Genomic DNA, 26,126 nt, shown 5'->3' with positions numbered 1-26,126 from the left:
ATAGACCTTTATTTTACCATTAAAAACTTACAATAAGCTCCTAAAGCCTACCTTACACTGACAAGATTTGGGAAAGATTCTTGAAAGATTGTAGTCTTTTGAGTAAAGCTTGAATGAGGGGCATTAGTTTAAAGACTACAATCTTTGAAGAATCTTTCTCAAATCTTGTCAGTGTTCCAGTTCTTCTGTCTGTAATAGAGAAGCTTAAAAAATGTCAATGCAAAATGTGCTTGACAGCTATCAAGTTGGTCAACTCAACCAGCTCAGAACCCGTCAGAACCATTCACAGCCGCGTTCCTATGTTCACATGTATTTTTTACATAGATTTTTTACAGTCTATGGTTCACAGCAGGGTTCACAGCCATGTAAAACTCCATCATCCAATTGTATCTTTCCAAAGAGCAATATCCAATGTGATTGGATAAAGTATTTTCCGTTTCCTGTGATGTAAGCAGCCTATCAAGACACGTGAAGGTCAGGGTCTGTGCAGCGCTACTCGCTTATAATTATTGTATTTACTGATCTAGACGTTTACGTCTAAGCCAGTGTTTTTGAAAAGTAGTAATGGACGGTCAGGGAGTAACCGCAGATCCCCAGCTGCAACATTTCATCGAAATCGAGTCACAAAAGCAGAGGTTTCAGCAGCTGGTTCATCAAATGACTGAAGTGTGTTGGGTAAGTACAGTGCAGTGCAGTGCAGTCGGTTGTGTCTGGTTGGCTAACGTTAGTACTAAGCTAACGCTAGCTTAACCATTTGAATAACCCGTTTAAATGTTATAATATCTGATAGACACGCGATCTTTGGACATGGACGACAAATAAAGATGGTTATGTCATGTTATTTTGACAGCATCGTTTAAACGCGTGTTTTAGGCTAAAAGGCTAGCTAATGCTAACAGATAGGTAGGCCTGCCCCCTTCTTCAAACAATGTAAATGAACCCTGGTTGACATTATGTACGTGAACACCAGTAACCTGGTATATCTGTTGTCTTGCTGTTCTAGGAGAAGTGTATGGATAAACCGGGCCCTAAGCTAGACTCAAGGACGGAGGTCTGCTTTGTAAACTGTGTTGAACGCTTCATTGACACGAGCCAGTTTATCCTCAACAGACTCGAGCAAACCCAAAGGAGTAAAGGTTCCTTCACAGAGACCATGTCCGAATAGCGGCATAAACGCTCATTGGACTAATGGCACATATCTGCGTCCGGCCAGGTTGGTCTTGGGTCACCCCAAGCTTGCGTGTATACTGTGAGGTGAACCCTGTAAGACAAAACAAAATGTGACAATTTAAAGAGAAAGTGCCTCTTGCTCTTTGCATTATGTCTCCAAACCACTGTTACGTAGGAGGGGACCCACATTTCATGGGGAGGATCTGTGATGCTTGACCTCTCACCAGTCAAACAGAGGAAGATGGCATTTCTGGAATAATTTAGATTGGAGGTATTGCCTCACGTATGGTTTTGTCCTGTTTGGTAACAGCTTGTGGTCTTGAAGAATGAGGACTACTGCGAGACACTTACCTCACCGCCCTCTAATCCATCGAATGTCACAGCTCGCATAAAGGACATTTGGATTTGTTTCATTGTTGTTGGGAACGATGGAATATGTCTTGTCAGATGAGTCATGTCATTGTATATTGGCAATAAAAAAGGAAACAACAAGTTGTCATTGTAGTGTTATTTTTGTTATGGTTAAATAACACATGTCATAAGTCTTCTGAGGAAAACATTATACCATCAGAAGAAGCTATTCAGTAAGACCTTGTCAAATAATCTGTCACTATCAATAAGGTTACCATTCGACTTAGTTATCTGACAACGTTTTTATTACATTAATAGCAACACAAACATTTGGTTAATGGCAGCAATAAAATATGACTGGATTTAATTTGAAGAATATTTTCTACTCTAAATAAATACATATATACAACAATACTAGATCAAGGCTTGGCCAAATAAATAAGTTAATCAACTTTGAGGTCACTCATCATTTCTGCAATAGCGCAATCATTGTTCTCACTACTCTTGAGACAAGACTGCTGTTAGGTGATATACAGTCATTTGATCTTTGGTAGAAATAAGTACACATAGGTTAATGTAATGCTTTTTTTTTAGAAATAACTATAAAAAGAGTAAAAAGAGTAACACATTTAGTAAAAAAACAAAAAGAACATATAGCAAGGCATGCGTTCAATAATGTACCGTCATTTTCAGTAAGACTAAAGTGATGTCTGAGCACTACTGGAGTGCAAAGGACAACCAAGGGCAGTTATTACAGTGTTCACGACTTACCCAACAGCATAGTTTCTGCCACTCGCTGCTGGGAATATGTTAATGCTTTGGTTCTGTCTTTTGTGTTAGATTGTGAGCGTGCCATTGTTTCTCCTCTCTGTGACCTCCGGAGGTGCACCAGTATTGTTGGCAGTGTCCCGGAGAGGCGCCTTTCTGTCCTCAGGGAAGCCGTGACTTGGCAGCGGGGTGTAGGGTTGAGCCCATGGGGAGCTCTGGGGAACCTGGCGGAGGTACAGAGGTAAGGAGTCCCAGGTGAAGGTGATGTCTTTAAAGGCGTGAAGGAGAAAGATGCCCAGGATGATGGTGAGGAAGCCACTGATGGTGCCCAACGCACCGTCCACAGTCATACGCAGCCACTCCTTAAACAAGATGGCCGAACAGGCCATGACGGACGTGGTGAAGAACACATAGTAGATCGGTGTTACCAGAGATGTGTTGTAGATGTCCAGGGCTTTGTTCAAGTAGCTGATCTGGATGCTGATGCAAACAACCAGGCATATGAGTAAAGCCCAAAACAGAGGGTGCTTCAGCACGGCAGTGCCTGCAAACAGCTCTTTAATGCCGAGTCCGAGGCCCTTGACGCAAGACACAGACAGGGAGCCAATCACAGAGCAAATGAGGATGTAGACGAGCACATTCTTCTGGCCGTATCGTGGAGCCACAAAGAAGATGAGCACAAGGCTGCTTGCCACAATACACACGGCAAACACAATGAACCCTGTCCAAACCAAAAGAGAAGAGCAAAGATTGAGAAAAGGTCCAGCACTCACAAACTATATATCTGAACCATGTTCATATACACTATATTGCCAAAAGTATTGGGTCACGGTCACCTGCCTGAACTTGGATATGAATTTAAGTGACATCCCATTCTTAATCCATAGGGTTAATATGACGTCAGTCCACACTTTGCAGCTATAACAGCTTCAACTCTTCTGGGAAGGCTTTTTAAGGAGTGTGTTCATAGGATTTTTTTTACCATTCTTGCAGATGCGCGGTCACACACTGATGGTGGACGAGGAGACTGGCAGACCCAAAGGTGTTCTATTGAATTGAGGTCATGACTCTGTGCAGGCCAGTCAAGTTTCTCCATACCAAACTCTGTCATCCAAGTCTTCATAGACCTTGCTTTGTGTACTGGTACACAGTCATGTTGGAACAGGAAGGGGCCATCCCCGAGGTGGGCTTGGCCCCTTAGTTCCAGTGAAAGGAACTCTGAATGCTTCAGCATTAACCAAGACAATTCCATGCTCCTAACTTTGTGGAAACAGTTTGGGGATGGCCCCTTTCTGTTCCAACATGACTGCCCCAGTGCACAAAGCAAAGTCCATAAAGATATGGATGATAGAGTTTATGTGGATGAACTAGACTGATTTGCATAGAGTACGGACCTCAACCCAATAGAACACCTCTGGGATGAATTAGAGCAGAGACTGAGAGCCAGTCTCCTCCTCCAACATCAGTGTGTGACCTCACAAATGCGCTTCTGGAAGAATGGTCAAAAATTCCTATAAACACACTCCTAAACCTTGTGGAAAGCCTTCCTAGAAGAATTCAAGCTGTTATAGCTGCAAAGAGTGGACCAATGTAATAGTAACCCTATGGATTAAGAATGCCACTTAAAATCATATAGAATAGAATAGAATAAGTCTTTAATTGTCCACCTGGATGCGAGTCAAGGCAAGTGACCCAATAGTTTTGGCAATATAGTGTACTTCCATATGCATACATGTGGTACAACGCATGAGCAGCAGTAAACATACAGTACCTGGGTCTTTGAGCTTCTCAGCCATGGCACTTAATGAGTCCACCTCCTCCTCTTGGGGTGCATGAATTACCATCACTGTGGAACCCAGAATGCAAAGCAGGCAGCCGATCTTCCCATGGACATTCAGCCGCTCATCCAGGAAGTAGGAGGACAACACGGCGCTGTGGCAAACAGAAAATGCCTCAATTAAATCTGGTCAAAATAGCAAAATGTGTAACAAACCAACACACCTGCGTGAATCTTTTAAAGAGTAGAAGAGACATTTAACTTAGTTTTCTTTAGATCTTAACATATGAAATCATACATACCTCACCAATACACTCAGTGCTCCAAGAGGGGTCACTAACATCGCTGGGGCAAAGGCATATGCAGCAAAATTGGCAGCTTCTCCTGCTCCCACTGCCAAACAGAGCCTAGTAAAAATGTGTTTTATCCAACTTTCTCTAACTAACTATCCAACTTTCTTTTTTTGGAATGTAAATAAATATAAATGCTAAATGCTTCATGCCAAGCCAATACGATTGGTAGCCTATGAGCTACAGCAATTTGAACATATCTGATTATATATGAGTGTTTGTGTCAGATCGGTGGCAATACCGACCCCACAATGACTTTCCCATGACTATGTGAAAACAAAGACCACAATGTTCAAGACAAATAAAATGATCATTGTGTAAGACAATGCAAGACAAAAAAAAAGCAGCATCAACTGGCTTAGTCACTGGGAGCTGTGCTCTCTGATGTAATAACGCTCAGGCATTGTGTTCTCCTCTCCAACTTACTTGATATAAGTCCAGCCCACCATAACCACTCCTTCAGGTAAGCATATCCGCCCTGACCTAAACAAGAATTGCATCAACTGTGTCCTTGAATCATATGTGGTACAGCATTTCATAAATTCATTAATCATCTAGCAGCACATAGGAAAACATACCTGCTCTCATAGACCCTTTGCTTGCCAAACGTAAGAGCCCCTTCTTCTTCAAAATAAAGCTTCCTCCAATGAAGAGACATGAACTGACCGCTAAAGACAGTCCAATGTAGAAGTCAATTGAAGTTGCAACTTCAGCATCCATCTATAAAAACAGGGATCATCGCATCGGTTAACCATGGATATCATTTAAAGAAACGGAACTAATTCATTCTCTTTAAGAAGTGCAAATCATTTCTTGTTCATGTGAGCCACGGAATCATGTGACACATTCCTCTTGCGCTCAACACAAATGAAAGGGATAGTTGCGTACTAAACTAATGTCAAATGTGTCTGAACCATAGACACAAAACATTGTTTTGTACTGTTCAATCCACGTATACAAAGTACGATTCAATTGTGTGTGTGCGTTGTGTGTATGTGTGTGTGTGTGTGTGTGTGTGTGTGTGTGTGTGTGTGTGTGTGTGTGTGTGTGTGTGTGTGTGTCAGATTGACTACTATGTAAAACTTGAGAGATAGCTTGGCATAGCCTACATCTCGACACTGAGAACAAATATAGGCTATTCTATGACAATTGTACATTAATTCCTGAAAGTGTTCGTACATACCTCTCTTGCTTAATCCGTTCGTTGTAGGCACGCAACGTCTGTTCAGCCAGCCGTGTGTAAACCAAACTTCCTGATGGTGGTTTAGTGTGAAAATTGAACTGTTCTCGGTTTTTAGCAAATGCTAGCGCTTAGTTAGATATTGTCAATGCTGGTAATATTACAGTAGCCCAAATGGATCAACACATAGACCTAAAAAACCCATGTTTGTAGACAGAGATAAATTAAACTTTGTTAATGTTTAAAATAGTTAGAATGGCTTGCGTTTATCCGCTAACCTTTCATCACGAGAACATATACATTATATTCAGAATGTCGCATAACATTATATTACTCACTCATTGTAAGTTGATGTGACAGATGCAACTTATCTTGATAACACAGAAGTCAGGTGGGGTCAGAACCGTAGATAGAGAGCGAGTCTTTAGCGCCCCCTAGTGGCTTGGATAATGTGACGTCAGCTCGTATCACGCGCTTCCCGGAAGTTTACTGTACTGGAGTGGACTGGCGTAACATTGAAGCATGCATACTATGCTGTATCTCTTGCTTGAATGGGTCATGGGCGAAACCGCAGATAAATTACTGGGAAAGGAACAACGCAATGTGGGGACAATTTAGATTAAATATAAATATCAACTTACCGACAACGCTTTATCTAAGAACTCGCACATGAAGATGAAGCCGCATATCACTGTGCTGGCACGTTGTTTCGACTATGTAAGGTCAAGGAGTCAGCTCTCCTCCAAACTACCGCTGAAGTCATCCTTGTGGAGCTATCAATGGATCTCTTCACGATTCACGCACACGGACAACGCTGGAAAAGCGTTCTACATAACAACCCCAATCTTCTATGTAAATGCTGCTCCTCACATTGGACACCTTTATTCAGCAGTGACTGCTGATTGTTTGCACAGGTCCAAACTCTTGCAGGGATTCAACTCTAGATTTGCAACTGGTAAGTGTGTGTGTGTGTGTGTGTGTGTGTGTGTGTGTGTGTGTGTGTGTGTGTGTGTGTGTGTGTGTGTGTGTGTGTGTGTGTGTGTGTGTGTGTGTGTGTGTGTGTGTGTGTGTGTGTGTGTGTGTGTGTGTGTGTGTGTGTGTGTGTGTGTTTGTTTGTGTTTGTTTGTCAGACACACTGAAAAGACTGTTAGACACGATAGCTCCACAGACAGACAGACAGACAGACAGACAGACAGACAGACAGACAGACAGACACACACACACACACACACTCACACTCAGAGATTGGCATCTGCTTAAAGAGACGTTCACACTAAGAATGACAAGATAACGATAATGGCAAACTTAAAACCGTAGCCTAAACTGTATCACTTGTCCTAATGTGAATGACAACGTCCACACGTTATACTTACTATAACATTAACAACAGGAAGAACGAGACAGTCAAGGCCACTTTTAGTTTAAAATGACTCATCCTGATTGTTTTCACAAAGTTGCCCTTGTCTTCCAGGCACTGATGAGCATGGACTGAAGATTCAACAAGCAGCAGAGTCTGTGAATAAAGATCCCCTCACATTCTGCAGTGAAGTATCTGAGCGATTTAAACAGCTCTTTGTAAGAAGCAACATTTCTTACACAGATTTCATTAGAACCACTGAAAACCGACACCACAGCACAGTTGAGCATTTCTGGACTGTGCTTCACCAGAAAGGGTTAATTTACAAAGGAGCCTATGAAGGATGGTACTCCACACAAGACGAAAGCTTTCTCATGCCAACTCAGGTCACCGAAGCCTCTGATGTCAATGGGAATATAATACAGATTTCCACTGAGAGTGGTCACAAGGTCTGGTATATCTTCTTTTCTAACAATGACATAAATCCCATGGTAGTGATAAAGGGGAATAATACTGTCTTCTCGAGAAGTTATATTTTTTTTGTCACAGTGTCCCTTAACTCCCTTTTCTCCTCGTGCCTCAGGTGGAGTGGATGAAGGAGGAGAATTACATGTTCCGCCTCTCTGAGTTCCGTTCTCCACTGCTACGGTGGCTGAAGGAGAACCCAAACGCAGTGCAGCCAGAGAGGTTCTACCACATGGTGCTCCAGTGGCTGGACAACGAACTGCCAGACCTGTCCGTCTCTCGACAGAAAAGCCGACTCCATTGGGGCATTGCTGTGCCAGGTGACCCGGAGCAGACAATCTACGTGTGGCTTGATGCCTTGGTGAATTACCTCACAGTTGCTGGGTACCCAGGGAACCACAGTTTGTGGTGGAACGCTGCCCACCACATTGTTGGAAAAGACATCCTAAAATTCCATGCTATATACTGGCCGGCATTCCTGATGGCAGCGGGATTGCCTCCTCCACAGGTCATCCATGTGCACTCGCATTGGACGGTGCAGGGCAGGAAGATGTCCAAGAGCCTCGGAAATGTGGTGGACCCCTTAGACACATCGCAGAGATACACTGTGGATGGCCTGAGATATTTCCTTCTTAGGCAAGGGGTCCCAGACCATGACTGTGACTACGACGATGCCAAGTTGGTGAAGCTGCTGAACAGCGAGCTGGCCGACACCCTCGGAGGACTGCTGAACCGATGCACAGCTCCTACACTAAACCCTACTCAGGTCTATCCCCACTTCTGCTCCAGCTCCTTCCCTGTAAATACTACCGAAGAACCTACGGGCAGAGCTAAGCCAGAAGATTACAAAATGGTGGAGTCGGTCACTGAACTTCCAAGCGCAGTACAAGAGCACTTTGAGAGCCTGCACATCTACAAGGCTCTGGAGGCCATCAGTGCATGTGTCCGGCAGACGAATGGCTTTGTCCAGAGGCATGCACCATGGAAGCTCGACTGCACTGATGCCTGCGATAAACGGTGGCATGACACCATTCTCCATGTGTCAATGGAGTGCCTGAGGATCTACGGCACCCTCCTTCAGCCTGTGGTACCTGCACTGGCCGATAAGCTGCTCTCCAGGCTGGGGGTGAAGCCGGAGGAGCGCACCTGGGAGGCCGTGCGCTTCCTGGAGCGGTACCATGGGAGGACCTGCTCTTTTGAAGGCCGATCACTGGGGCCTGACACTGGTGTGCTTTTTGATCGCCTTGAGAAAGACACGGGTAAAGAGAAGCCCAAAAAGAGCAAGAAAATGAAACCACCCTCTCAATAAATGTTTAGGTCATGCCTCTTTTTTTTTGTTGGTAATAAAGTTTGTTGGAGGAGGGAAATCTGCATTTGTCATTTTTATAAATTCATTTTGTTGCAGTTTAATGTAACTAGCAAAATTCACAGTGACCTCTAGATGGAAGCAGACATCACACATTAGCAGGATTTCCCTCGGATAAGGTGATGGAAAGCGAGTATAAGAGATTTAGACCCTTTTTTTAAAAAATACGCTGGAACCTGAAATCACCAGACAAGGGCAATCCAGTAAAAACAGATGATGCAGGTGATGTTTTCCAATAATCTGCATTCCATACACTCTGTGTTGGTTTAACAGTAGAGTTACAGCTATTAACCTGATGTGCTACTTCACAGGCTAGTTACATAATTTCTTATGTGAGTAATGACTACAATGGGTGGACATTAGCACCTGCCAAATGTGGGTGAATTTGGTCAACTTACCAACCACTGTGGCGGGTAACTAGGCTTCACAAACCACAAAAGCATACCACGTTCAGATCCGGTCAACGGTTGAATTGACGGTCAAAAGAATAAGAGAGTCTGTAGAGATCATTACCAGCCTATAAGGGTAAAACGCCGATTTAAAATGATTAAAAAACTAGTGAGCCACCACAGCATATTCATGGGTTTAATCCTTTCCCTTTCCTCAGGTATATAAAATCAAGCACCCAGATTATGAATGCAGACAGCATCGTGCTTGATTAATACACCTATGAAAAGGGAGCTAATGAAACTATTAAATCGGAGACTGCAGTACTCCTAGCATTTTCATAAGACCAAATATGAGGCAAAGAAAAGTTTGCTTTAGTTTTAGTCACTGGAGTATGTGGGAGGACACGACAAGACCATAACCACGTACACAAAGACCAAGGCATAAAAACAGACATGATTTTTTTTTAATGAGAAATACACCAAACTGAAAAAATTGTACAAATTGAAATAAAATAAAAATTGCATTATTCTTATAATTTCTTGCACTTCTTTTTTACATAAACTCTTTCCATTGTATACTCCATGATCACTTATTTCACAGCAGAGTGCCTTCCCTGCAGATCATTATTACATGTCTGGTGTGAAGTCGGCGTGATTTCGGCCCATATTTGAGCGCTGTACACAGGCTACAGGTCATTTTAGCATTCAGTAAACCACCGGAAGGCCCCTCAAAAGGTCAGCTGTCTGCATGGTCTCAGCAATCTGCCACTGCAAAGTGTCCGGCTGGGCATTTATCCATATCCACATGTGCACCTCTCTCCTTCCTTGACAGTAATACATACACACGATCTTGCTGTCTCCGTCGTTCTCGCTAATCACACACACATACTCACATACACACACACACACACACACACACACATTTATTTTCTCTCAATAATAGGGAGCTGTGTTCTGTCCAGGTTGTGTATCTGGTGGAGTGAAGAAAGAGCAGAAGAGCATAATGTATTTTAAAACAGTATAGGGAGATTTATTTGGACATTTTTTGGCCGTTTCCTTTTGCCTTTATTGCAATAGGACAGTGAGGAGACTGACAGGAGAGAGATGGAGTGGGTCGAGTCTGACTCAACCCTGGGTCCCCGTGGGCCCACACAATGTGGTGTGGTCAATATGGACACCAATAAATGATGCGATTCAAAGTGAGTCTTTCAGGCGGCCACTGCCGTGTTTGGCAGTGTGTGTGGTTGTGTGTGCTTGTGTGTGCGCGTGTAGGCGATGACTTACTTGAGAGCTGCTGCTGGAGCTGTCTGACCAGGGCGGCTGTCTGTTGCTGTTGCTGAGTCTGCTGCATACCCTGCCGGGGAAACTGCAACACACAGACAAACAGACACACAGACACACAGACACACAGACACACACACAATTAAGATGACACAAAATACAGCAGTATGACAGCAGCATGTCAAATGTCGGTGTGTTAGACTGTGCAATACGTTGGAAACATTGGCCATAATGTGAACATGAAACTTAATTCTGGCCATGTCAAACTGGCAATCTCTTTGAGAGGGGAGCTCGGACCGGGAGCATGTCACAGCCTTCAATACAACCACTCCCCCCCCCCCCGCCGCCCCCGATTCTCTACATTCAACCTATACAAAACTAAAGTTGTGAAGAAGAAAGATCAAGAAATATTTGAATAAATAGCAGAGAGAGTATAACATACAGTGTGTATAGCTTACAGTCCTTGTGCAAGTGTGCAAGTGTGTAAGAGAGTGGAGCTAACACCGCGAGCATGTCACGCACGGCCTTCACTACAGCTACTACTACAACCATCCCCCCATAATCCCCCCCCCCCCCCCATAATAAGGTGACTCACAATGGGCTGCTGTGGGGGCAGCGGCTGCATCAGTGTCTGGTTCTGTGCGGTCGCAGGGGCCTGCGCTGTGGGGACCTGCTGGGCCTGCACCTGCTGTTGCTGCTGCTGCTGCTGCTGCTGTTGCTGCTGCTGTTGCTGCTGCTGCACTTGCTGGGGCTGCACCTGCTGCTGCTGCTGCTGGACCTGCTGCTGAACCTGCTGCTGCTGCTGCTGAGCCTGCTGCTGCTGGACCTGCTGCTGCTGCTGGGAGGAACACGCACACCAACACACACTCACATTAGCATTCAGCAATGACCTCAAGTTTAGGTCGTCTCAACTGATCAATAGGCAATCTCAGGCTGAGTGGCTGCAGTAGACACTGGTTCTTTGAAATCAGTGGACATCCTGGTTCCAGAAAGTAAGTCCTGCCATATATTCTTTTGACCTGTGCACTGAACACGGGTGATATCACTAATTGGCTGATCTACCTGGCTACTAATTAGGATGAGCTGGAAGATTACTAAATGGTTGGATCAAATACTTGGCAGGAATTTCACTTTCTTTTTTAAGATCTTTTTTTATTAACACCACTTATAATTTAGATATTAAGAAAACAATTCCACAGTGTATGAGGAATTTTACTTTCAGAACCCAGCATGTCCGCCTGTGTCAGCGACAGAGAGATGAGCGGCTGCCTGCATGACGGTGCACAAGTCTGCAATTTACCCGGAGTGCTTGCTGCCGCAGGAACTGCTGCTGCTGCACTTGCTGCTGCTGCGCCTGCTGCTGCTGCTGCTGCTGAGCCTGCTGCTGCTGGGCCGCCTGCTGCTGGGCCTGGGCCTGGGCCTGCGCCTGCTGCTCCAGCATGGGGTTGGGGCGCATGGACGGGTGCACCCCCTGGCCGGCCATGTGGCTCAGCCCGTGCATGAGCTGCGACTGCTGCATGGGCTGGTGCTGGAACCTGGAGCCCGGCAAACGAGAAGAGAGAGAGATAGAGAGAGATAGAGAGAGAGGGAGAGATAGAGAAATAGATAGAGATAGAGAGAGAGAGAGAGAGAGAGAGAGAGAGAGAGAGAGAGAGAGAGAGAGGGAGATGCATATGCACTATGTTAGCATAAGTGTTGAATCCTGAGTGTTTAAACATATTTTCTGTTTTGTTATATGGTTTACAGGTGCCTGATGCGATCCTAAGCCATCTAAAAGCCAACAAATATTCTTATTTTTATGTCATGATTTTGAACAACATGTCTATGTTTATGTCAACATTTTGCAGGAAATAAGTTGAAGAATACTGTAGCTAGCTTGCTTACACTACGTTATCATGTAAAAAGAAGAATGGATAGAAGATGAAAACTGGATGGAAGCAGGAAGAAGGTAGATCTACCACACACTTCTCTATACCCCCTCTGAATCTACCAAACAGTGGCATTAACAACTTTGCAACAAACGCGGCTTAAAAAGCATTGATTTGCTCATTGCCCATTAGAATAATCCTCATTAGAAAGTCTCTGGGTTAACACAGAGGCCAGCATTGAGGTTGTGCTGATGTTCTGGCCCTCACCTCTGGACGTTCTGCATGGGGTGCGTGTAGCCCGGCGCCTGCTGGTGAACGTAGCCGCTGGGTCTTGTCGGCATCTGCCTCAGGGGGTCCACCACGCCCGGGTTGGTGCCAGGGTGGTTGCCCTGGAAATTCTGGTTGCCGTACGACGGAGGAACTATGCCCCCCGGCTGCGAGGGATGCGACTGCATTCCAGTCATGTACGTGGTGTAGCCTTGGGAGATGTTCTGTTTACAAACAGCAGTAGATATTGTTCAGAGATAAAAATGCATTTTTAAAAGTTCCCAGAAGACATTTTCTAGAAGTTTCTCCCCCAATTAATCAATATAAACGTTGTAATATTCTAACAATAATAAATATGTTTACTTCTTAATTAATGAATAATGATTCATATTTCTAAATCTGAATACTCTTATCAGCACTTGCCTGTGTTGGCTGCATTGATGAATACTGCGGATTGGAATTCATTTGCCTGATTTGCATCTGGTTCTGAAAAGAGAGGAGATAAATATTAATCTTGATGGCGCCAAATATTATTTCCTTGTCGTGAGGCTCCCGCAAGTTATCAGTTGGCAACATATTTAGAAGGGGATTCAAAAACTGGCAGCTCATTTAGCGTTTCCCCAAACACTCTGATCTTCAACCAGCTTTGATGATATTACTGGAAAACAGCAAACATGGTTCATGTGATCAGTTAATAGCTGGATTTAACTTTTGGGACCAGGACGGAAATAAATCTCAGTGGACTCAAGCAGACCATCAAACAAAACCCCTTGGCAGCACTACCCGTCAAAGATCACTCGAAATAGCATGTCAAAACATTTACCCCAAAAACACCATGTCCCATCATCCCTTGCACTGATAACGGGGCAGTCTTACATGCGTCAAAAAATCGCATGGGACTCACCAATCTGACCTGCAGTTGCTGCCGCAGCATCTGGTTGTGACCCATGGGCGGCTGCGGCTTGTAGCCCATCTGAAACTGCTCCTTCTGCATGCCCATCATGCCCGGCATGGCGCCCTGCATCTGCATGCCAGCGGGGTAGGCGGGGCGCGTGGGCATGAGCTTGTTGGGGGTCATGTTACGCGGCCTGTAAGGGCTCTCCAGCCCAGGTCCTCCTGCAGACAGACAGACAGACAGACAGACAGACAGACAGACAGACAGACAGACAGACAGACAGAGAGACAGACAGAGACAGACAGAGACAGTCAGCTTTACCCAGGAAGGTGTTGACATGCTGGGACAATAGCATTAAAGTAGCACTTGTCACTTCAGTCGTGGTATCCACAAGTGGGATTAATAACGGACTTCATGACATTCGGATATTGGAAAATAATGCACTTCATGGTGTGACCACAGCATCACCGCCTCCTCCAGTGCGCATCATTTTCCAATATCCGAGCGCAGTTCTATTCATTATCCCTTAAATAAAATACTGAAGAAATCCACTACCTAGATCATTCCGTGTCAAATCAGACTGAATCCAGACAAAATGGTTAATGTATCGTTTCAGATTTTGCTCAAGGTTTGTCTATCTAATATTTAGGTCCCAAAACTGAGACATGCAAAATATTTGTTAAACTCCAATGTTTTCATAACAACAACAACAACAACAAAAATCACCCTTGATTTTGTATTATTACACTCTCAGAAATGCCTGCCTAATCTGGACATTAATATCTTAAAAAGCTGAGCATACACTGAGCTAATTTCACAATGATTTTCATGTGCCTACAAGGTTCCCCACGTACCATTATAATCAGTGAAAACTGCCGAAAAAACACAACCTGTTTAATCCTTAAAATCTTCGAGGCACAAATGTGGAGAACTCAAATATTGGCACAACATTAATGAAATATAGTATGCAAAGAAAAAAATAATGACTGATACCAAATGTGTACAAAACCACGTTTATACTACCCTTGATGTCACCGTTTTTACCCTCTTCCTCAAAATCAAGGAGCTCGTAGAAAATCAATGAGCAAGCTGTATAACTTGTAATAGCTCATGTTATACTGAGAACATGTTTGTCATCCGTCCAACAAAGTTTGGGCAGGCTATGAGTAACACTTTTCATTATATTAATGTCCAAACATTGCTTCACAGATAATGTGACTGTCCGGCTATAAAACTATAGAGGTAATTTCAAGGGCTGAAAATGAAATTAAACAGATATATTTTGCAGGCCTTGATTTTGGGACCCATTCTTGATATGAAACAAAATCTACAAACAAAATCTGAGACAGTACAGTAACAACCTTGCGGTCCACAAGTAACAACCTTACCCGATTTGACACGGAATAACGCACCTAGACCAGACCAATAAGGGACCTAGAACTGACCCACCTAGAACAGCTAGACGCAAAAGACCTAGAACTGACCCACCTAATGACCAGCTACAGTAGGTGCAAGGGACTCACCTGGCGGTAGAGGCTGGTTCTGCGCATACATGCCCATCTGGGCTGGATTGTAACCCATGCGGTTATACGGGTTCTGCTGACCCACCATCATGTCCTGAGCCATTCCTCCAGGGTAGGGCACCACCGCCGGGTTACGGGCACCGTAATCCTGAGTCAGTAATGGATCAAATGGGCAAATAAGTATGATTGAAAACAGACACACAGACAGACGCATATACGCTCACAGTCATGTTCTGTAGGGGTGGGCAAACAGGCGCCTCTTTAAAAAGAGGAATGACGGTTGAGACGCCTCAGTGTGGTTAGCTGCCGAGGGCCCTCAACCCACAGCCCCCCAACCGCCACAATTAGATCAAACAGAAGAGGCACAGCAAACCTGCAACAAATATACTCACGCTGCCTCACACATCTCAAGACCTTGACAAAACAACAAAGAGAAGCATTCGTAGCTGTGCTGGCATTGTCGTCAGTATGATTACAAAATTAATTTTGAGCAACTCATCACAGACTCAGAGCCATGGGCTACGTGCGTCATAACAAGTAATATAACTTGTAGTACACAACTTGTTCAAATGAACTTGTATTGCAAAGACACTGTTCATCAGAGTGTTAGCATCATAGTGAAATGTGCATGTGGTTACAGATGAGAATTTCCCTCAATGTGGTTAGCTAGGTGTTAGCCGACTGGCACCTTAAGATGTCACAGTCAGTCAGTCTGCATGTCTGGTGATAGACCATTAGGAACATCTCATTACGGTCAAGACAAAAATAGAATGTAGAGTGTAGAGTGTAGAACGTAGAATGTAGAATGTAGAGTGTAGAACGTAGAATGTAGAATGTAGAGTGTAGAGCATTTCAGCACTTCATTAACCTCATTAAAAAACAGACACTTACAGGAGTTCCATTTGCCTGCCTGGGCAGACCCACCTCTGGCTTGGCGGTGGACGAGGGCTTCTTCTTCTTGGACTTCTTCTTGGGCTCGGTGGGCACGGCCGAGACGCTCTTCTCCGAGGCCTTGACCGCCTCGGCCATTTTCTTCTCGGGCTCCTGGGGGACGGGCGTGGGCGGCTCCTCCTCCTCGGGCGGCAGGTTGAGCGGCTCCAGGTAGTAGCTGCGCGGCTTGGGCTTGACGTGCGTGTGGTAGAGCAGCAGCCGCTGCTGCTCCTCGAACTTGGTGACCTTGCGGTCCACGCGCACCGAGCCGAACCAGCCCCAGGAGAGCGGCGCCGAGTGCTTGAGGCCCTCGAACACGTCCCACGGCGAGATCTTCTGCTTGGTGGACACCTGCAGGCCCTGTGGGAGTGAACGACGAGAGAGGGAAAAAAACGAAAAGGATGAGATGGAGGATGAGATGTGGGCAGAGAAGAGATGTCGTGCTCAGTCTGGACGTGAACAGGGGGGTTGTTCCGATTAAAAGGCGGAATCTGCAGTCGTGGTCTGACAAAACAGCTTTTTTTGTGAAGACTTGGAGAATTGCTCCCTTTGGGTGTCCATTCTTGACACTGAGTAAGCTATCTTAGCTTTGCCATCCCAGCTCTACATTGCCAGTGATTCATCAACATCACAATGAAATACTCCACCAGACATGGGAGTTAATAGGGACATTTCTAAAAGAGCATTTCACAGCCATTTCCACATCAAATCTGATCACTGGAACGTTTCTAACGGAGAGCCTGAGGGCTGTCTCTGCTTCAGGAATTCTAATTCGCCCCAAAATGACCGCCTTTAGTTTAATTGTGCAAGTGGAAATTGCCTGGGTCTCCAGGGAGCCGGAGGCAAGTGGAACATACCTTCACCTCCAGGGACCTCGTCGCTAAAAGCCATTTAAACGGTCCCCAGATGTCTCTTAGCCCGTCTAATTGTTACCGTGGAGATCGACAGAGGCTAGAGAATGTATTGAGCCTATGGTGAGTATGTGTGTGTGCGTGTGTGCGTGCTTGAGTCCTGCAAGTTGACTGAGGACAGATAATGAACTGAGCTTGTGGTGAGTGTGTGTGCGTGTGTGTGTCCTGCAAGTTGACTGAGGACACATAATGAACTGAGCCTGTGATGAGTGCGTGTGCGTGTGTGTGTCCTGCAAGTTGATGGAGGACAGATAAATGTACAAAGCCTATGGGGTGTGTGTTCATATGTGTGTGTTCACAGAGTTGAGTACAGACTGCAGGTTGACAGGACAGAGATTAAATTAAGCCTTTAGTGTAGGTGTGTGTGTGTGTGTGTGTGTGTGTGTGTGTGACCGCACGTTTTCACTGGGAGTGAGCGAGTATATGTGCACCTCTTTCTCGAAGCCGGCGATCTTGTTGCCTTTGGTGTCGATGAGGGAGCCCTGGGGTTCGCAGGTGATGACGTCGCGCGTCTGCTTGGGCAGGGGCAGCAGCTGGCGCACCTTCTCCAGGCTCTCCGACTGCCGGTCCCCCAGCTCCTTCTGCTCGCGTGGACAGGACAGAGACCAGTTCAAAAACACACTCGTTTCACAAACACATCTTCTATATAGACCGATAGGGAAAGTGCCTTTCAAACCTCTACAAAAACATATCATACAAAAATTATTAAAAACAGTGCAAAAAAGAACACCTAAAGTAGAAATATGCAGAATATCTGGAATCCTTCTAGATGGACTTGAGGAATAGTCTACCTTATCACTGCAGATACTCCTAACCTGACATAGTCTTGTTTTTCCTTTGATAGATAGATACTTTATTGATTCCCAAGGGGAAATTCAAGATTCAAAATTCACTTTGTTTGTTCGCCTTGTTGTAGAGCACTGCCACTGTGTATAAAAGTGCTAAATAATTCACTTGACATGGACAACCAAAGACTCTGGATTCCATGAATAACAAAGGAGTGTGTGTGCGGCTGGCCGCGGGTTCGTACCCTGAGCTTCTTGACCAGGTTCATGTAGGCCCTCTTGTTCTCCTCCATGCTGCCCTGAGAGATGCTGGACATGTCCGCGGCCAGCGTGCCGTTGATCAGCACACTCAGCATGTCCAGCACCGTGGTGAACAACTCACTGAGAGAGAGAGAGAGAGAAAGAGAGAAAGAGAGAAAGCGAGAAAGCGAGAGAGAAAGAAAGAAAGAGCGTGCGAGAGAGAAAAGACAGAAAGAAAGAAAGAAAGAAAGAAAGAGAGAAAGAGAGAAATGGAGAGAGAGAGAGAGAGAGAGAGAGAGAGAGACATGTTACATTAGGGAAACACACCATAAGACAGACAGACAAACTGTTAAGACACGATACACAGAGACATACACACGGACCAATATTAGCATCTGCTTAAAAGGACGGTCACACTAAAAACGATAACTTTAATGATATCTGCAAAAAACGCTTGAGCTCACGTCAATGACAATATCCAAACATTATAGCCTTGACATTAATGACATGAATAACGTTATCGTCGAGGTAATTTAAGCGATTGTTATAGCTATCATTCTTGGCGTGAACAGCCTTTTATTGTGTGTAGAGTGTTGGTCACTGGTGAGTTGTCGGGGTCATAGCCGGTGACTCACTTGTTGGACTGCATGTCCACGGTTCCGCTGCTGATGATGTCAAGCAGTAGCACCGCCCACTCGGTGGTTTGCTGCGTGCTCCGTTGGACCGTATCAAACATCCCGCCCACCTGGAGCGCAGGAAACGACACGTCAAACACCTCCAACAACAAAAACCTAATCCACTTCAACATCCTCCTCGATATCTCATCACCACGTCAAGAAGCACGAGAAAGACGGTCTCTATGTATGAGTGAGAATCACAGTCTTGGAAATGCTCTAAACAATGGAGAATACATCGAGAATAAATCTATTACAAGAACAAATGGAAATGGGAAATGGAAAGAATAAATCAATGAGGCAAATTCCTTGTACATGTAACACTATGTACTTGGTGAAATAAAACACTGCTGAGTGAATGCACTTGTGTTTGCGTTGTGACTGCGCATTAAGAGCTGGAACAGATGGGCGTGGCTGTGGAGCGATTGGCTGCCTCACCAGGTTGAGCCGGAGCTTCAGGGCCTCGTGCATCATCTGTTTGGCCTTGCAGTCGTCCTGGTACTGGTCCTCCCGCCAGTTGTGGACAATCTGGACAAAGACGAGGAGAAGCCGTCAGCTACAGCAGGAGCCCCAGAACACAGCGCAGTGAGGAGTGGTTTGTGTGTGTGTAGGTTAGGCATAGGCTCTTACCTGCAGCACCTGGCTGTAGAAGGAGGTGAGGATGGATGTGTGTGTGTGTGTGTGTGTGTGTGTAGGGCTCTTACTTGCTGCACCTGGCACCTGCAGAGGAAGGTATAAGCAGGTATGTGTGTGTGTGTGTGTGTGTGTGTGAGGAGGGCTCTTACCTGTTGCACCTGGCTATAGAGGGAGGTGAGGAGGCCCTCCCTCTGCTCATCCTGACCCTTCAGACACGTCAGCACCAGAGACAGGAAGGGCTGCTGGCTCAGGAGAGACATACTGGAACACGAGCACACACACACACACACACACACACACACACACAAGTTGTGGCAATATAATGAAATAATATATAATGAAACAGCTACTCAGCTTTAAATGGATATTCCGCCATTTTTGGAAATACGCTCATTTTCCACCTCCCCTCGAGCAAAACAATCGATATTTACCTTGTTCCCGTTCATCCAGCCATTCTGTGAGTCTGGCGATACAACTTTTAGCTTCAGCCTAGCATAGATCACTGAATCGGATTAGACCATTAGCTTCTCGCCTGCTAGCTTCATGTTTAAAAGTGACTAAGATTTCTGATAATTTTCCCATTTAAAACGTGTCTCCTCTCAAGTTAGAAAGTGCAATAAGACCAACTGAAAATGAAACCTGGCGTTTTTCTAGGCTGATTTGACATGGAACTACACTCTCATCTGGCGTAATAATCAAGGCAACTTGCAAACGTACCATAGGCGCAGTGATATCGTACGCAGCATCTGAAAATAGTCCCCATAGACATCAAGCAGTAGTAGTGCCAGTAGCTGCAAGTTGCCTTGATTATTACGCCAGATGAGAATGTAGTTCCATGTCAAATCAGCCTAGAAAAACGGCAGGGTTCATTTTCAGTTGGTCTTATTGCACTTTCTAACTTGAGAGGACACACGTTTTAAATGGGAAAATTACCAGAAATATTAGTCACTTTTAAACATGAAGCTAGCAGGCGAGAAGCTAATGGTCTAATCCGATTCAATGATCTATGCTAGGCTGAAGCTAAAAGTTGTATCGCCAGACTCACAGAATGGCTGGATGAACGGGAACAAGGAAAATATCGATTGTTTTGCTCGAGGGAAGGTGGAAAATGAGCGTATTTCCACAAATGGCGGAATATCCCTTTAAGCTTTAATGCATAAGGGCCGTGAGAGAGATCACACTTAGTTGTAAATTGCCGTAACCGCTATATACATTTTCATCAGTCCAAGTCAACATGAGAGAGCACAGTGCACACACACATACACACACACACACATCAGTGCAGTCATATCCAATTGGTCCTAAAGCTAAATAGACTTTTGTTTTGCCCACTTTGCCTGGTAAATGGAGACATAGGGGTGCGCGGGCGGTTACCTCTTCTGTTTCTGGCGGTCCCTCTCCTTGCGGGAGGACGAGCCCAGGTGCTGGCCCTTCTCCAGCTCCTCGCCCGCCGCCTTCAGCACGTGGCCCTGCACCGACGTGGGCAGCTTGGCGATCAGGGGCGCCACCAGCCACACGCCCGACCGCTCAGACGAACTGGGACGGGCAGGATAAAGGGAGACACGACACACACAGACACACACAGACACACATAGACACACACAGACACACAGACACACAGACACAGACACAGACACAGACACAGACAACACAGACAGACACAGACACAGACACAGACACAGACACAGACCAAGACACAGACACAGACACAGACACACTTATATTTACATGTGGTCCATAACCTTTTATCTGGTCAGTGTATGAGCTACACTTGAGATTAGTATATTTAGCATAGTGATAGTTTCCAGATTTCAGGTGGACAAATGTGTCTGTGATTTGTTGTGGTAGCTCCAAACAACAGCAAAAGCACACAAATACAGTTCTATACCAGCTATGAGAGTGGACCAAATTATTTTGCAGACATGGAGTTTGTTGAAAAGGTCAACGAGGTGTGAATGGCTTTGGCGGGGTCACTGTGGGGTCATGTCTCACCTGAGGACAGGTTTGAGCTTGCTGGTGTTGTTGCTGTTGGAGACGGAGCTGCCCGCGGCGGCCGAGCCGTTCCCTGAGAGGTTACTGGAGTTCATCTCCGCCGACTTCTGGAACACCTCGATGGTTGCCTTGGCAATGTTCTCCAGCAGGGAGTAGAGTTCCTGGGGAGAGAGAGCAAGAGCGAGAGAGATAGAGAGAGATAGAGATACAGATGGAGAGAGCGATATCGAGAGAGAGAGTTAGACAGCGACACGGCGGAGAACATCAGCCAGATTAAGCCGGATTTGATTACACAGCCGGCGGTTACCACCCAGGCCGGCCAGCGAGGGGAGAATACAACATGCTTCCCATCGGCCGGCGCCAACTCAAACACACACACGCGGCGGTGACCGGGACAGGACGCGTCTGTTTACTCACGTTGTTTGTGCTTTGCTTGATCATGAGCTGGAGCTCCAGGCAGGACTGCCTCATGGTCCACTGATCCATGTTCTACAGGGGCCGAAAACAGAACCAGATGAGGAATGCGGACGCAAAGAAAACACTGATTATCAGCGGCTCCCCGTAACCCCTATAACTACACCTCACCTCACCTCACAGTGGACTAGCGACAAGCGACTAACCGGCAGTGGTTACTCAAAGCGTTAGTAGCCGCGGCCATTTCATTTCAAAGGAGACAAAGAAGCAAAAGTGGGCTGAACTGACACCTCCCTGGAGGACCATAGCAATGACAACGTCTAGTCTTCGCAACTGAGCACTGCTGACATTCAATCAACTCTCCTTGATTGTGGAAACCAGATGTGTGAAGGCTTCGCTGAATCCAGTCCAATCTAAACCAATTCATCAGCTCATTCAGCTGGGACCGAACGCTCAGCCTTAACCCTCAGAGTGACCCAATCCAATGTTCTTGGCTTGAGAAGGTAAAATAGAAGCCGCCTGTATTTGTATCTCACACAAAAGAAGCCCAATACCCCAACGCTCCCTCTCTCTCTTTCTCCTCTTGCAGCTGGTAGTCATCAGGCACGTTAATCAGAGCTGGTGTGGTCCAAGTGGCGCAGGTCAGTGGGAGTTCAGCGCAGTGATGGAGTTGCCGCTGGGTGGCCCTATCCAAGTTAAACCTCTCACTATTCACTGGAAACACTCCATAATAGCTTACAATGGGAGCGCCAAGATTAGCCTTCTAGATATACCTCTAGCTGTGACTAATGGGGGGAGCAGTGGGGTTGGGGGAAGACGACAGGAGTGCCCACCTGGAGGATGCGTTCAATGGACGTGTTGTTGGGTGGCCCTCTCCAGCTAAACCTCTCGCTATTCACTGGAAAACGCTCCCTACTAAAGGTAATCATGGGAGCACCATGATTAGCTTCCTAGCAAGACCTCTAAGCTTTGTCTCCCTTCCTGGAACTGTGACCGTGGGGTGGAGATGGAGTGTGGGGCAGGGAGCCAATGGCGTCGGTAATGATATTGGGGGAGTAAAAGTTAAGATAATGGTGATTGACGTCAATCCAAAGCAACACAATTTGAGCCGATTGTCTGGCTGTGACGTCAGCACTGGTACGTTCAATAGACGTGCCGCGTGGGTGGCCCTCTCTGATTAAACCTGTAGCCATTACCTGGAAATACTCCCTATTCAGTCACAATTGGATTCTGGGAAATGGGACCTCCACAATCAGCTTCCTAAACCTCCTAACACCTCTGACTGTGACTGGGGCGGAGGGGGGGGGGGGGGGGGGGGGGGGGGTTGCCGTGTATCTGGAGGAGAAGAGAGAGAGAGAAGTGCCCACCTGGAGGATGCGCTTGATGCGCTGGCGCTGGGGGTTGTCGCCCTCCTCGCTGTCCAGCTGGCGGTGCGGGTAGCAGATGAGCTGCAGGAGCCGCTGGGCCTGGATGTTGACCAGCACGGGGTCCTGCAGCGCACTGCTGTCCTCCGACAGGGACTTCAGACAGCGCTCTCCAACCCACTCCTGAGACACGAGACGGAGGCGAGGGAAGGAGAGGGACAGGGAGAGAGAGAGAGAGAGAGAGAGAGACAAGCAATTAGAGAGTGGGATGGAAAGATCAAGATGGAGGGAGAGAAAGAAAGAAAGAAAGACAGAAAAAAAGACAAACACAAAAAACGTAAGCAAAGGATTAAGTACGTCTTGGGGGTTGGTGGCAAGAAAAGAAACAGCAGAGAAAACAAAGAAAAGAATGTGTGTGTGTGTGTGTGTGTGCGAGGCACAAATAATTAAAATGTTCCAGGCACAAAGCCCTCTCCATTAGTCTCCACAGGGCAGAGAGAAGGCCCATCTTCCCCTCCCATTTCATGATGACATTTACAAAAGACTCTGAGGGGACGGGCTCTCACCAGCGCAATCTTCCAAAATAACCACCAACATGATCAAAACATTACACGAGCAGTCTGCCGCTGTGTATGTGTGTGTGTGTGTGTGTGTGCGTGTGTGTGTACAGAGAGTCGTGGTTAATGGCCAGCTAGTTGGTTTTTGCCCTGCTGTCTACATTAGTGGCTGTGATAAGTGGCACTCACGCTGGCTAGAACTCACCTGTTGACAAATACTCTTCAGCACGTACTTAGCGTACGCGTCCAAGCTGGCCGTCTCTATGGAGACATTTCGACCGCCGGATTTCTTGGAGCCGATGTCGTCATCTCCGATGTCGTCCAGGCCGGCTGGGTGTGAGAACCCAGAGCCTTTCAGTTCGGCGTCACCTAGTGAACCAACACACACACACACACACTCAACAAATATCTCCAATTCCTTGTATGGAAATCCAACCATTCAAGGCAGTAATTTTCAATGCATATCTACTTTTAACAGCCACTAAAGATAATGGGTCAGTAGCCGTTCATAAACGTCCAGCAGACTGTGGGGACAACAGCAGAGGGGCCTTACCCAGCATGAAGACGGCCTTCAGCACAGCAAAGACCGCTCCGACCACAATGCTGTTCTGGGACGCGGCGAGGAGGTGGCGATCACACGACGAGCGGATCCCAACAGAGGACTTGTCTGGGAGGAGGAGAGCCATACGCGGCGTCATTAAAGGCATAATGGGTCATTTTAACTAGCACATAAACGCCTTGCCCCATATTATGATCATTAAATCAGTCAAGCTCGAGAAATATGATTATGGGGATTGTGTACACACAGACACACACACACACACACACACACACGTACTCATGCACGCACCTGCTCACACACACACACAGTTTACCTGACTTGCCATCTTGTGGGCAGGGGTTGCGGAGAGGAGTTCTGAACAGATGCAGCAGAATCCTGCAGGTGAGCCGAGCGCCCGGTTCTGAGTCCTGTTCACTGCAAGCTAAGACACAGACACACACACACACACACACACACACACACACACACACACAAATAATCACTGCACAAACTTCACACTCAATAAAGCAAGATATTTAGACAGACGCTACCCTAGGCTCCAGGGCAAACTGGTTTAAACAGACTCCCGCTGCCACAGATTTGCACTCAGGGAGGCACATCATAATGCGAACAGAATATTAATAGTGTGTCGGTAGATCTCCAAAGCTCCGCGGAGTCACGGGAATGTGTGACAGGGGAGGGTGGGCAGGAGGGAGGGAGGGGGGGGGGTGGAGGAGGGAGAGCTCCTTCTGAGTGGGGTGGCGCAGCAGCTTTTCATGCTGTGGCTGTGAAATATCATCATTAGTGGGAGAATGTGGCACAGGGCTGAGGGGTTGAGGAGGGGCCCTGTTTGTCTCCCTGGAGGCCCTGAAAGGATCCTTGTGCACCTGAGGGGGCCCCTGGCGGCTGTCATCACCCCGCCCCCCCAACACAGGGAACTCTCCAGCCCTGGCAGAGATGGAAACAGTGGAGGCCAAGAGGGGAAGATCAGAGGGGCGACGGCCTGTTTGCTTCTGTCGACCACACGCTGTAGTGCCGGGAGGAGATGAGAGGGGATGGTTGGAGTGTGTGTGTGTGTGTGTGTGTGTGTGGAGTTGACATGTGGTCAGTGGAGTGCTTCTGAACAAAACAGAAACCTAAAGGAGCTATTTTGGGCGCCTACTTGTCTCTGTGGAGTCGAGTGCAGTCTTAAGAGGGATCTCTGGAGTGTTTGGCGTGGGGGCGCGGACACGGTTGAATGGTGGGTGAGAGGTGCAGGTGCGTGTTTGCTCACCTGCGTTTAAGAGCGACGGGATGGCCACACAGCGGACGAGGTCTTCCAAGAGGAGACACTGCCGGGCGATGAGAATGGCGACGAAAGTGGCCAGGGAGTCGTGGAAGGATAGGTCACTGACCTGTGGGCGATCGAAAGTAGAAAAGTGTTGTTGGACAACGGAGAGAGCATTCAAATAGATCCCACACACAGGTGGAGAGCCTTAAAGGGACACTTCATGTCCCTTTAAGTGGGGTCACTAAGTCGGGGTCTCTCTCTCTCTCTCTCTCCATCTCATCATGGATAGATGGAGAGAGAGAGAGAGAGAGAGAGAGAGAGAGATAGAGAGAGAGAGATGGAGAGTGACAGGGAGAGAAACAAACAAAAAATGCTAAACAACAATATCCCTGGTCCACGTCTCTCTCTCAAATGTCACTAGGTCGGGGTCTCACTCACATCCACGTTGCACAGCAGGTCGTTGAAGCCGCAGTTGCCGTTGTTGGAGGAGCAGCAGAGGGCTTTCAGGACGCCCAGCCACTCGGCGTTCAGCTTCTTGCAGTAGGCGGTCAGCTCCGCACACAGGATGCCAATGTCGTTCACCCTGCAGGACAGACGGATGGGACGCCGCGTCGTCAGCAAACACTCGAGGTCGAGCTCAAAAAGGCCAGTATCACATCAGGCTAATTTCTTAGCTAATTGCTAATTTCGCAGCACTAATGGAAATGTGCACGGTCTGTCCTCACACAGCCCTCAGAGAAAGTAGCAGGTGAGGAAAGACTGGTGGGAAATCATCCATATTGCAGTACGGGTTCACATTATGAAG

General features: G+C 46.6%; 4 protein-coding genes across 7 annotated transcripts in view; 2 read left to right on the top strand and 2 right to left on the bottom strand.

Moving 5' to 3' along the window:
• The first annotated feature begins 439 nt into the window (after positions 1 to 439).
• On the top strand, positions 440 to 1,662 carry timm8a (translocase of inner mitochondrial membrane 8 homolog A (yeast)). Its single transcript, XM_062524649.1, has 2 exons — positions 440 to 675; positions 1,004 to 1,662. The coding sequence occupies exons 1-2, from the start codon at positions 565 to 567 to the stop codon at positions 1,163 to 1,165; spliced, it is 273 nt and encodes a 90-aa protein (XP_062380633.1). The 5' UTR covers positions 440 to 564; the 3' UTR covers positions 1,166 to 1,662.
• Positions 1,663 to 1,808: 146 nt separating this feature from the next.
• zgc:101583 (uncharacterized protein LOC494104 homolog) lies at positions 1,809 to 5,999 on the bottom strand. Its single transcript, XM_062524648.1, has 7 exons — positions 5,935 to 5,999; positions 5,600 to 5,669; positions 4,995 to 5,136; positions 4,843 to 4,899; positions 4,369 to 4,459; positions 4,061 to 4,221; positions 1,809 to 3,010 (listed from the first exon to the last, which is right to left on the bottom strand). The coding sequence occupies exons 3-7, from the start codon at positions 5,134 to 5,136 to the stop codon at positions 2,358 to 2,360; spliced, it is 1,104 nt and encodes a 367-aa protein (XP_062380632.1). The 5' UTR covers positions 5,600 to 5,669; positions 5,935 to 5,999; the 3' UTR covers positions 1,809 to 2,357.
• Positions 6,000 to 6,107: 108 nt separating this feature from the next.
• On the top strand, positions 6,108 to 8,776 carry mars2 (methionyl-tRNA synthetase 2, mitochondrial). Its single transcript, XM_062524428.1, has 3 exons — positions 6,108 to 6,551; positions 7,068 to 7,402; positions 7,537 to 8,776. Exons 1-3 carry the CDS (start codon positions 6,266 to 6,268, stop codon positions 8,725 to 8,727), a joined length of 1,812 nt encoding a protein of 603 aa, XP_062380412.1. The 5' UTR covers positions 6,108 to 6,265; the 3' UTR covers positions 8,728 to 8,776.
• An 843-nt stretch (positions 8,777 to 9,619) lies between these two features.
• The window catches only part of med12 (mediator complex subunit 12), a 28,797-nt gene continuing 12,290 nt past the window's right edge, over positions 9,620 to 26,126 (bottom strand). Inside the window, exons 22-44 of one of the 4 annotated variants that reach the window (XM_062524037.1) lie at positions 25,760 to 25,904; positions 25,325 to 25,445; positions 24,386 to 24,493; positions 24,064 to 24,177; positions 23,716 to 23,879; positions 22,957 to 23,136; positions 21,593 to 21,664; positions 21,176 to 21,336; positions 20,558 to 20,719; positions 19,333 to 19,444; positions 18,986 to 19,075; positions 18,509 to 18,618; positions 17,879 to 18,014; positions 17,280 to 17,429; positions 15,899 to 16,297; positions 15,008 to 15,155; positions 13,494 to 13,705; positions 13,013 to 13,075; positions 12,590 to 12,813; positions 11,755 to 11,989; positions 11,050 to 11,292; positions 10,458 to 10,539; positions 9,620 to 10,144 (exon numbers count right to left, since the gene is read on the bottom strand). In XM_062524037.1, coding sequence (XP_062380021.1) covers positions 10,107 to 10,144; positions 10,458 to 10,539; positions 11,050 to 11,292; positions 11,755 to 11,989; positions 12,590 to 12,813; positions 13,013 to 13,075; positions 13,494 to 13,705; positions 15,008 to 15,155; positions 15,899 to 16,297; positions 17,280 to 17,429; positions 17,879 to 18,014; positions 18,509 to 18,618; positions 18,986 to 19,075; positions 19,333 to 19,444; positions 20,558 to 20,719; positions 21,176 to 21,336; positions 21,593 to 21,664; positions 22,957 to 23,136; positions 23,716 to 23,879; positions 24,064 to 24,177; positions 24,386 to 24,493; positions 25,325 to 25,445; positions 25,760 to 25,904 — 3,469 coding nt within the window. In that variant the 3' untranslated portion in view covers positions 9,620 to 10,106. The remainder of the gene's footprint in view (positions 10,145 to 10,457; positions 10,540 to 11,049; positions 11,293 to 11,754; positions 11,990 to 12,589; positions 12,814 to 13,012; positions 13,076 to 13,493; positions 13,706 to 15,007; positions 15,156 to 15,898; positions 16,298 to 17,279; positions 17,430 to 17,878; positions 18,015 to 18,508; positions 18,619 to 18,985; positions 19,076 to 19,332; positions 19,445 to 20,557; positions 20,720 to 21,175; positions 21,337 to 21,592; positions 21,665 to 22,956; positions 23,137 to 23,715; positions 23,880 to 24,063; positions 24,178 to 24,385; positions 24,494 to 25,324; positions 25,446 to 25,759; positions 25,905 to 26,126) is intronic. The other 3 variants (XM_062524038.1, XM_062524039.1, XM_062524040.1) reach the window with 3 other exon arrangements.

The sequence above is a fragment of the Sardina pilchardus genome, chromosome 21 (genome assembly GCF_963854185.1).
Source record: "Sardina pilchardus chromosome 21, fSarPil1.1, whole genome shotgun sequence".
Lineage (NCBI taxonomy): Eukaryota > Metazoa > Chordata > Actinopteri > Clupeiformes > Clupeidae > Sardina > Sardina pilchardus.
This window is presented reverse-complemented; position numbering and strand designations above follow the sequence as displayed.

Bases quoted from the DNA above. Each gene is read 5' to 3' on its own strand.
- zgc:101583 (XM_062524648.1), bottom strand. From the start codon at position 5,136: ATGGATGCTGAAGTTGCAACTTCAATTGACTTCTACATTGGACTGTCT. The intron at 4,222-4,368 runs GTATGTATGATT...TGTTTGCCACAG, and splicing joins GCACTGAGTGTATTGGTGAG to CGCCGTGTTGTCCTCCTACT. The intron at 3,011-4,060 runs GTACTGTATGTT...TGGTTTGGACAG, and splicing joins TGAGAAGCTCAAAGACCCAG to GGTTCATTGTGTTTGCCGTG.
- mars2 (XM_062524428.1), top strand. From the start codon at position 6,266: ATGAAGATGAAGCCGCATATCACTGTGCTGGCACGTTGTTTCGACTAT. The intron at 6,552-7,067 runs GTAAGTGTGTGT...CTTGTCTTCCAG, and splicing joins CAACTCTAGATTTGCAACTG to GCACTGATGAGCATGGACTG. The intron at 7,403-7,536 runs GTCTGGTATATC...CTCGTGCCTCAG, and splicing joins CCACTGAGAGTGGTCACAAG to GTGGAGTGGATGAAGGAGGA.
- timm8a (XM_062524649.1), top strand. From the start codon at position 565: ATGGACGGTCAGGGAGTAACCGCAGATCCCCAGCTGCAACATTTCATC. The intron at 676-1,003 runs GTAAGTACAGTG...TTGCTGTTCTAG, and splicing joins AAATGACTGAAGTGTGTTGG to GAGAAGTGTATGGATAAACC.